We start from the raw sequence: 10,234 nt of genomic DNA, 5'->3' as shown, positions 1-10,234 counted from the left end.
CCTGTCCCCATCTCCCCCACAAACACGAACGCCAGGACCAAGCTTCTAAAAAACCAAGTACAAACTTTATTTTGTTTCTTTACAAAGGCACGAGCCTCTTTTTTTTTTTTCCACTTTCTTAACAAAATAGAATAGCTTCTCAATCAACACAGACCTGAAAATCGTAAAAAAAATACAAAAAAAAAAAATAGGAAAAGGAACCAAGAAACAGCTGCAGCTGGGGGGGAACCTACCAAATACCACCAAGGCTCTACACACAACTGGCCTAAAACCCTACAGCCGGGTGGGGGGTGGCGAGGGCGAGGGGGGGGGAACACACAAAAATGGAGATACCCACCACCCCCCCGCCCGCCATGACAGACCCAAGCGACACAATCACGAAATAGAAAAGCTCTTCGGAGCTGACAGACCCCGCAAACCGGATTAAGTGCTTAAAGGAGGGATGGGAGAAGGGTGGGGGGGACAGGGATGGAGACAGAGACTTGGGGCGGGGAGTAAAATCAGCCCCCAAACTGCCATCCCCATGCCGAGAAGGTGGGTGTTGGAAACGCCGGGGGGGTGTCACATGCCGGCCCTCCTGCCTGTGCTCCGATGGCATCATCTCAGGAATTTTTAATCTCCAAAGGGTTTTTCGCTGCCCTGTGCAGGGTGCAGGAGCTGTGGTGGGGCTGGTTGTACCCCGAAGCCAGGGGACCCTGTCCCACCTTTGCTGCCGTGTCACTTGGCATCTCCCCCTGCTTAAAAATTAACACTTAATTAAAAGAAAAAAAGAAAAACCACAAAAGAGGAGGAAAAAACAAATTAAGATCCCAACCGAAGGCCCTGTCCCTAGGGAACACCATCAGGAACACCGGGGCTGCTGCTAGCTTGGCAGGATTCCCTGCAAGACGGTGGGGGGAGGGGGGACAGTGATAAAATGGGGTGGGGGGGGCTGCAAACCCCTGTCCCTAAAATCCCACCCCACCCCTTGCCATCCCACTGCACCCCGTGCCCCCCCCCCCTTCCCGCTGTGGCCGCCCTCAAGCGCCCACCACCCCCCAGGCTGAAGGGTGACCTTTGCCTGCTTCTAGCACTCTGCTTTACAGTATTGGAAAAAGGTCATAAAAGAGACCCAAATCATGTTGTATTTTTTAAAAATTTCAGCATATTCTCTGACGTTTCCCGCCCCCGCCCCATCTCCCCTCCCCAGCTGCCGGCCAGGGGGTGTCAGGGCAGCTCCCCGTCCCCCGAGGGCTCTTCTTTGCTCTGGTCCATGGAGTCACTGTCGTTGCCCTCGGTGTCAGAGGCGGTGTCGGAGGCAGAGGGCTCAGGGCAGGCGCGTGCCGGTGTCACGATGACGGCGCGTCTCTGCTCCTCTTCCTGCAGCTGCTTCTCCTGCGTTCCCTCGATGTGCTGGATCGCCTGCCGATGACAACCACCAGCCGTCAGGACACCGTGTCCCAGCTTCTGATGCACCCCGGGGGGGGCTGGGATTCCCCCAAAGCCCCCCCGCCACTGGCCTCCCCAATTACCCCCCTTACCTGAACAATGGTGTCCAGGTTTTGCCGGGATGTGGAGACTGTGTTGATGACTGAGGATGGGCCCATGGTGACCACGGTGACGTGATGGGAGGGAGGTGGCGCTGGAACAATCACGGTGGGGTGGTGGGTGGGTGCTGGGGGAGCATGTGATGGCAGGAGCTGGGGAGAGAAGCAAAAACCCCCAACCCAGTCAGCAGGGACCTGGGCACGGCAGCGATAGGGAGTGCATCATGCTTGTTTGTGGAATCCAAACTCCTTCCAGAGCCTGAAAAAGCTGAAGCAGCAGCTCAGCTGCACCAGTTCACCCATCCCGGATGGACGCAAGAGGATGCCAGCTAAAAGCTGCCGTTAGCTTTGGCAGAGCAGAACGTGAAGGATTCCCTGTATCCCAAAGGGGGAAAAATCTGGGCTTATAAACCAGGTGAGACAAGCGCCAGCCCTCCCCATCACCCCGACCTGTGCAGCTGGGAACCCCACCACACCCCTCAGAGATCCTTGCTAAAACAGTGGATGGGAAGATCCACCCTAGCAGGAGGCTAAGGAGAGTTCACCTAAAAATAGGCTGAACTTCCCCAGGAGGTGGCCGGCAGGAATCCTGCGGGATGCAGCTCTGCAGAAGCCAAAGGAGGGAAGAAGCTGGTTTCTCCCCCTCCCTTAGAAGCTGCTCAGACTGGCACGTCCCCAGGCTGAGCTCGAGGGCAGCAGTGAGCAAGGACCGGGTAGCAGCACTGCGCTGCCTCCTCACCGCACAGGGCTGGCGTAAGGCTCCCCCCACTGTTGGCAAATCCAACTGTGCCAGGGAAAAAGGCTGAAGGCTCCTGCCCCGCTGTCCTGCCACGCCTGCCCAGCAGCGCCGCCTGTCAGCTTGCCCGCTCCCCTTTCCCAGCCTGGCAGGTGGCAGGGAGCGATGTGGGGGTCCCCGAAACTCATCAGGGGTCACCCAGCGAGAGGTGAACCCCAGAGATGGGGCTGGCCTCCGTGCCGCTGCAAGCCACCCATGCCAGCACAGAGAGCATGACCTGCATCAGCTGCCGGCCGTGGTGCCATCATGACTTGCTGGCATCACCCACGGATGGGACAGGTGCCCATTTATCACTCATGAGGGTGAGGAAACACGCCCGGTGGGAGGTGGAGCAGGACCCACAGCTCACCAGAGCGGGAGCTGCTCTCCACCCATGCCTGGTGGGGAGGACCTAGGAGGGAGGGACACAGCACTGGGGTGGGATGAGTTGTGGGTGGCTGCATCCAGCACCTCCCAGCACAGCCTTGGAAAGCCATGGGCTCGCTCACGCCAAGCTGAATCCCTGACGCCGGAAAGCGACCTTCCCCATAAAAAACCCTCTGCACTGGGGAACAGAGCCGCCTGCAAGCTGCCTCAGCATGGTCCAAGCCATGGATCCCCCCCGCCCCTAAAACAGGGGTGCCTGCAAGCGCAGCCCACCTGAGCACTGTAGGAGGCTCTTCCAGTTCCCCCAGCACAAGCGCTTTGCTGGGACGTTGCTGTCCAACCCAGCCAGCTCACGAGAAAGCACATCACTGAACCATCCCGTCCCTCTGTATTTCACCAGCTGAGCACCTGGCTGCACCGCTCAGGGGGTGGGAGGCCACCAGGGGGTCCCCACAGGTGGGCTACGGCCAGGGTGGGCTGGGATGGCATCTGCACACTCACCTGGGTTCGGATCTGCTGCTCACGCTCTAGCTTCTCCTGGTGCAGCAACCTCACCTGTTCCTGTTGCTGCTGGAGCTGCACTTGCTGAGCGATCACCTTCAGCTTCTCGGGGTACATGTGGGCCTCCAGGGAGCGAACCTGCCAGCCGAGAGCACCCCAGCATCAGTGGGGAGCCCAGCCCGCTCCCGGCACGGCACCCTCCCCACCCCCAGCCACGGGCTGCCCCCCTCTGTGGGGTGGACCCAGCAGAAGCAGGGAGCCCACGGCCAAGCGTGGAGCAGAGGTGGCCAGGGCAGCAGCCGCGCTGGCAGCACCGGCGTCCCTGGGGGGCTCCGGGCCGGCCGTGGCACAGCCCGCTAGAGGGCGAGCCCACCCCGCGCACAGCCGGCCGGGGCCGGCCCTGCGCGCCCTCACCTGCTCCTCCAGCATCATGCGGACCGAGCGCTCCTTGTCCAGCTGCTGCCGGAGCTCAATCATCTCCCGCCGCAGATCCTCAGCCTTCTCGTCCTCCCAGATGTCTGGCGAGCCGATCCCCTCATCTTTGTCCTCCGCCCGTCGCCGTTTCGGGGAGGAGCCGCTGAACTCCTGCACGGGCACAAAGTGTCAGGGGGGTGGGGACCAGCCCCGATGCTCTCCCCACCATCCAGATCACATTGGGGTGATGCCATCCCCTCAGCTGCCCCCCAGCACAGCTCCCGGGGGGGTTCTCCCTGAGGATGGGGGCAACGCCTGGGGACAGATGGGCTCCTGCACCCTGTACGTGCCCATCCTCCTCGTCCTCACCACCCCGCAGCCTCGTGCAAACCTGCTTCTCACACTGACACCCAGGACAGCTCAACCGGGCCACCTCAGAGGGGGAGCTGCCACGGGGCTGTACCCTGATACCCCAAATGGAAAAGTGGGACCCCAGCCCTTCTCCCCCTGCCAGGTAAGGGATGCTGGGTTGAACAGGGCTCCTCCATCCTGCCAGGAGGGTGCGAACCATCTCGATTCCCTGGCTTATTAGGGCAGAAGGTCTCACCCTGACCCCAAGGAACAGGCGATGACATCCCCTCCCCAGCCAGCTGGGACTGTCCTGTCCCATCCCATCCCATCCCTGGGGTGCACAGGCAGGTGCTACCTGGATGAACCGCTTGAGCTGGGTGTTCTGCTGCAGTAGCCGAGTCTTCTCCTGCTCCAAGGAGAAGATGTACTCGGCCGTCTGCTGGAGGATGGCCGCCTGCAGGAGAGCCAGGAGGGGCACACTGAGGCAGGAGAGACTCCGGTGTCCCCAGAAGAAGCCCCCCCTCCTGCTGAGCTCCCTCCCTGCCCAGGAGGCAGCAGCACCACCACTCCTTGCTCAGCCCCGACATCTCCATCCAGGGTCTGCTTCACCCCCAGGTCTTCCCTGGGCTTTCCACCATGGTGAACCTCCAGTTCACCCATCTCAGGAACCCGACCAGCTGCCAAGCACCAGCTCCTCTGCAGCAGGACCATCTCCTCACCCAGGCACATGCCACCCTGCTCCTGGGGTGCTGGGTGCTGTCACACACACCCAGACCACTCCAGGACACCAGGTCTGAGTCACACACTCACTCCCACCAAAGAAACCTCCCCAGCAGAGACCCCCATCACTGATTTAACATATGCAAATACCCCAATTACTCTTACAACCCTGTTCTGCCCAACACGCAATGCCAAAAACTTCCACGTGCAGGACTGGCATCCGCATCCCACATTGCCGCAGCCCCAGTGATGTCCCACTCACCTTGCTGAGCTTCTCCCCATCCGTGTGTGGGATGAGGGTTTTCAGAGACTGGAAGCCAGCATTGATGCTCTGCATCCGCCTTCTCTCGTTGCTGTTGGCAATTTCCCTGCGTATCCGCCGCTCCTGGTCCCGCTGGGTCTCCGGAGTCAATGGGATGTTAGCCAAGCTACAAGAGAGGTTTGGGGTTAGAGACAAGGGGACTGTACCCCTGCTGCCAGCTCGCCCCGGCCATGTCCCCCCCTCTCTCCACAATGACAATGCCAAGATGCCAAAGGGATGGGAAACACGGATGGATGCCGATGGCTGCGGCACTGGTGAGCATGAAAGCGGGTGGGAGGGTTTCTCCAGCCCCGTACTCAAAGCTCTGGAGGGTGCATCGCCCCACTGCAGTCCCCCAGGTCCACCAGGCTCAGACACAGGCTGCCCAATGCCAGCGCTGGCGGCCAGCCTGGGCGAGGGGAGGGCAGGGCACGGTGGGGACCCCCAGGCGGGTGAGGGAGGCTGCGGGCCGGCCGGCTGCGTCCCCATGGGGCTGGCCAGCGTGTGTGGCCCCGGGAAGGCGGCTCCTTCCCTCCCGCCCCGCTGATGGCTTCCAGATGACAGCTCCCAGCAGAGAAGCCCCCGTCCCCACCCCAAGCCGCAGCTCCTGCCTGCTTCCTGCCACTGCCTCCTCGCCCCCCACGCCCTCGCCCCACAGATGGCCCGGGAAATGCCTCCCAGAGCCGGCAATGCCGCTGGCAGCAAGTGGGGATGGTGGTGACGAGGGCTCTGGCCAGCCAAGGCCATCACCGATGGGCCCAGGGCACCAGCCCCCCAAGCAAAGCCCACCACCATGGGCGTCCAGCTCCTTCACCTACACCTCGCTTCTTCCCCAAAACACCCCAGGGAGCAGGGCGACTGCGTCCCAGCAAGGATTTTGGACGGCAGGGACGCCGAGCCTGTTGGGCAGTGGCTGGCACTGGCAATTAACACCCTGAGCACAGGGCAATGGTTGGCCATTACACCAAACCAACACGACTGGCAGCCCCTGCCACGCCATTTCGCCTCCCCACTGCTGCCGGCAGCAGCGCCTGCCAGGGTGCCAGCAAGCACCCAGCACCCACCACCCGCCCGCCAGGCTGCCAGCGCCAGGGGTGCTGCGGGGCACTGAAGACTAAACACAAGGGTTGGAGCAAGATAAGACAGGCTTCAGCCTCCCACTCGGGTGCCCATCGGCTCCAGGACAGGGAGACAGGACTGTCCCACCCAATGCCTTGCCAACACCGGGCTGGCAATCAAAGCCCGGCAGCCCTCCTGCCTTCCCGGCGAGGCCACGGCAGAACCGTGGAGGTTTGGGAGCCCAGAGCAAAGCCAAGCCCTGCTCACAGCACCACTGTGTGCCCACACAGTGCTCGCAGGCTCCCAAGCCACCCATCGCCTGTTGTGACCAGGGAACACGCTGCCACTGCTCCAAGATACATGGGGACAGGGAAGGGGACCCCAGCTCAGCCCAGGGGGACAGGAATTTGTCCCCAACCACTGAGGCAGCATCCTGGTGCAGGCTGGCACCAGGTGCCAACTGCCCGCTGAACTGGTTGGTTCCCTCCCATGCAGCTCCCAGTGGGCGTCCTGGGGGGTGTGGAGCTGGTATGGGTGCCTGGGGGTCTGCCCCACTCGCAGGCAGCAGCCGTCAGCCACATGAACCAAGAGCTGCCTGCGGTGGGACCATGGCACAAGGCTCCCACTTGCCTCCCTGCTCCTGCCAAAAACCAGCCCCAAGCTCACCCCCGGAACATGCCAAACCCCAGCTGGTCTCGGGGACATCATCCCTCTGTACAGGCAGTCTGTCCCCTGTCTCCCTGCAGCGATGCCTGGTAAGGTCGGGGAGGCGGCCAAAGCGCTGCTCTGGGATGTCGGACTGCCAGCTGTGGCCGTGCAAGGGGAATGGGATGGAGAGGCCCAGGACCGGGCAGCACGGAAGCGGTTTCTTAAATACCGGGGAAGGAGGAAGAGCCTGCTTCCTCACCGGCAGACCCCCCGCAACCTGCCCCAGCTGCTCTTCCTGGGAAGAGACCTGAGAAGTGACAGCAAAATATGGAAAGGAGGGAAAAAACCCACGGGTTCAGAAGCCTACCAGGCACCCAGCACCACCAGGGATGGGGCAAGACAGAGGCAGGGGGAGCAGGTGGCACCCACCACAGCCCTAGCACCGGCGAGCAGCCCCCAGGGTGTCCCCAGCCCGGTGCCAGTGCCGTGGGGTTTGGGTTGGGCAAGTAGAATTTGGTGCTTCCCACCCCAGTAGCACAGCAGCCCCCAGTAAAGCCCAGCAGGGACATCGCACTCGCTCAGACCTCGAGGGAAACAAACCCACGGGGGTGTCTGAGCCGGCCACTGCCGCAGCACTGCCCCGGCCTGGCACAGAGACCTGGAGCTTGGCAGGCCCGTGGCAGATGCCCCACTCTGCCTGCTCACATCTGCAACTCGTGCTGCGGTGTGCACTGGTGCGCCAGGGAGGCACGGCCATGCAGGCAGGGACGCGCCAAGCTCCCCGAGGTCACAGGCAGGGTGTCCCCCAATTCAGAAGCAAGAGTATCCCCACGCCTGCAGGAAGGGCGTCCCCAAGCTCACTAAGCTTGCAGGCAGCCTGCCCCTGAGGTTGCAAGCAGGGTGCACCTGAGCTGGCAGGCAGGGTGTCCCCAGGATCACAGGCAGGGCATCCCCGAGTGCCGGGAGCTGGCAGGCAGGGTGTCCCCAGGATCACAGGCAGGGCATCCCCAGGCTGCTGGAGCCCGAAGGCAGGGTGTCCCCAAGCTTGCACAAAGGGCATCCCCGAGCTCACTAAGCTTTCAGGCAGGCTGTCCCTGAGGTTACAAGCAGGGTGTCCCCCCCCCCGCACCCCGAGCTTGCAGGCAGGGCATCCCCCTGCACCACCAGCCCCCCAGGCAGGGCGTCCCCAGCTCGGGGCAGGGCAAAGGCAGCGAGGCTCCCCCAGAGCTCTGCCCCATGCCGGACCAGGTGTGGGGCCACGCAGACCCCGGGCAGGGCGGCTGCATTTCCCACCCCACACAGCTGCCCCTCCACCCCGGCCACGGGCCCACAGCCCCCCGCAGTCACCCAAGGTGGGGGACCCCGGTGCAACCACCCCACAGCCCCGCACCCCTGCCCCACAGCCGCACCCCCAGGGCCTGAGGGGTGGGCACCCCCCGAGCATCCCCGGGACCCAACCCCCCACCGCGGGTGGGCCCGTGGGGCAGGGCTGCCCCATGGGGGGAGCATGCGGCAGCCGGGGCAAGGCTGCCCCACGGCAGGGCCGGGCCTGCCCCACACGTGCAGCGGGGCCTGGCTGCCCCACGGCCGGGCTGGGCCCCACGGGCCCGGGCTGCCCCACAGGGCCCCACGCCGCCCCCCAGGCGCGGCAGGCCCGGCCGCTCAGGCCCGCCCCACGGCGGGGCAAGGCCCGCGGGGGTGGCGGGGGGTCCCTGTACCACCCCCGGGGCCCGGAGCGCCGCGGGCCGCCCCGCGTGGCCCCGAGGGGCCTGTGCCGCCCCCCACGCGTGGCGGGGCCCCGCCGGCCGCCGCCTCCCCGCCAGGCCCCGCCGGCGCGGAGCAGCCCCGGGGCTCCGGCCCCGATGCGGGGCCGGGGAGGGGGGGGGGACGGGCAGCCGGGGGTGCGGGTCCCCGATCCCCCGGGGCTCCGCCGGCGCGTCCCGGGCTTTGTGCCGCCGCCTCCCCGCACTACATGTCCCGGCAGCCCCGGGCACGACCCGCCTCCTCCGGGAGGGCTGCAGAGTCACGGCCAGGCCCGGCAGTAAACACACCCCCCCCGCGCACACCCCGCCGGACCCCCCCCACCCCCCCGCACACACCCCCGGCCCCCCACCCCCGCAGCCCCCCCCAGCCCCGCGGCGGGGGCGGCCGGGAGGCGCCTCCCGCTCCCGGCCACGCGTGGCCGCCCGGCCCCATGTGCGCGGCCGGGACCACGTGCGGGCGGTGGGGCTGCGGCGGCCGCGCCGCGCTCCCCCCGGCAGCGCGCCCCCTCCCCTCCGCCGCCAAAAAAAAACCCTAAAAACGTGTGTTTTTTTTTTTTATTGCTGCTCCCCCCCCCCTCCCGCCCCTCCGCCGCCGGGGGTCCCCCCGCCTCCCCCGCGCCCCCACCTGCAGAGCCCGCCGATGACCTCCTTCTCGGATTTCCTGAAGTGTTGCAGGGACGGCACCTTCTGGGCCGGCACCATGAAGTACTCCATACCGGGGGGGCGGCGGGGGGCGCCCGGGCCCGGCTCCGGCTCCGGCTCCGGCGGCCTCTGCCTGCGGCTCAAGGCGGGAAACAGCTGGTGCGAGCGCGGCTCCCGCCCGCCGCCTGCCCCCGCCCGCCGCCCCCGCGGCGCCGCCCCCGCCCGCCACCGGCCCATGTAAACAAAGGACGGCGCGGGGCGGGGGCGGGGGAGCGGGCCCGGCACCACCTCCCGCGCCGGGCTCGGGGCTCCGGGGCTCGGCCCGGCCCGGCCACCCTCCCTGCCCGGCCCTGCCCCGGCCCGGCCCTGCCCTGCCCTGCCCTGCCCTGCCCTGCCCTGCCCCAGCCCGGCCCGGCCCGGCCCGACCCCGGCCCATCCCATCCTGCCCTCGCCCCCCCCCCCGATCCTGTCCATCCCATCCATCCCATCCCGACCTGACCTGTCCCTGTCCCACCTCATCCCATCCTGCCCTAATCCCATCCTATCCCATCCCATCCTAACCTGTCTCGTCCCCATCCCGACCTGACCCCATCCCATCCTGCCCTAGCTCCTCTGATCCTATCCTATCCCATCCCATCCTGCCCTAGCTCCTCTGATCCTATCCTATCCCATCCCATCCTGCCCTGTCCCTATCCCACTTCATCCCATCCTGCCCTAGTCCCATCCTATCCCATCCTGACCTGTCTTGTCCCCATCCTGACCTGACCCCATCCCATCCTGCCCTAGCCCCTCTGATCCCATCCCATCCTATCCCATCCTGACCTGTCTTGCCCCCATCCCATCTCACCCCGCCCTGCCCTAGTCCTGTCCAATCCCAGCCCATCCTATCCTATCCCATCCTGCCCTAGCCCCTCCAATCCTATCCATCCTATTCTATCCCATCCCATCCTGACCTGTCCCCATCCCACCTCACCCTATCTTGCTCTAGTCTCATCCAATCCTATCCTATCCCATCCTGACCTATCTTGTCCTCATCTCATCCTGACCTGACCCCATACCATCCTATCGTGCTCTAGCCCCTCTGATCCTACCCATCCTACCCTATCCTATCCCATCCTGATCTGTCCCCATCCCACCTCACCCCATC

General features: G+C 65.1%; 1 protein-coding gene across 1 annotated transcript; it reads right to left on the bottom strand.

The window, feature by feature from the left end:
• Positions 1-43: 43 nt before the first annotated feature.
• Positions 44-9,413, bottom strand: TFAP4 (transcription factor AP-4). Its single transcript, XM_080383565.1, has 7 exons — positions 9,071-9,413; positions 4,937-5,102; positions 4,310-4,408; positions 3,604-3,774; positions 3,190-3,327; positions 1,521-1,679; positions 44-1,401 (listed from the first exon to the last, which is right to left on the bottom strand). Exons 1-7 carry the CDS (start codon positions 9,322-9,324, stop codon positions 1,207-1,209), a joined length of 1,182 nt encoding a protein of 393 aa, XP_080239691.1. The 5' UTR covers positions 9,325-9,413; the 3' UTR covers positions 44-1,206.
• Between the last annotated feature and the right edge of the window lie 821 nt (positions 9,414-10,234).

This window comes from Falco punctatus (assembly GCF_963210335.1).
Source record: "Falco punctatus genome assembly, chromosome: 4".
Lineage (NCBI taxonomy): Eukaryota > Metazoa > Chordata > Aves > Falconiformes > Falconidae > Falco > Falco punctatus.
This window is presented reverse-complemented; position numbering and strand designations above follow the sequence as displayed.

Excerpts from the sequence above, each read along its gene's own strand:
- TFAP4 (XM_080383565.1), bottom strand. The coding sequence starts at position 9,324 with ATGGGCCGGTGGCGGGCGGGGGCGGCGCCGCGGGGGCGGCGGGCGGGG. Across the intron at positions 4,409-4,936 it reads ATGGGGAGAAGCTCAGCAAG|GCGGCCATCCTCCAGCAGAC; the intron begins GTGAGTGGGACA and ends GCTCTCCTGCAG. Across the intron at positions 1,680-3,189 it reads AGCAGCAGATCCGAACCCAG|CTCCTGCCATCACATGCTCC; the intron begins GTGAGTGTGCAG and ends TTCTCTCCCCAG.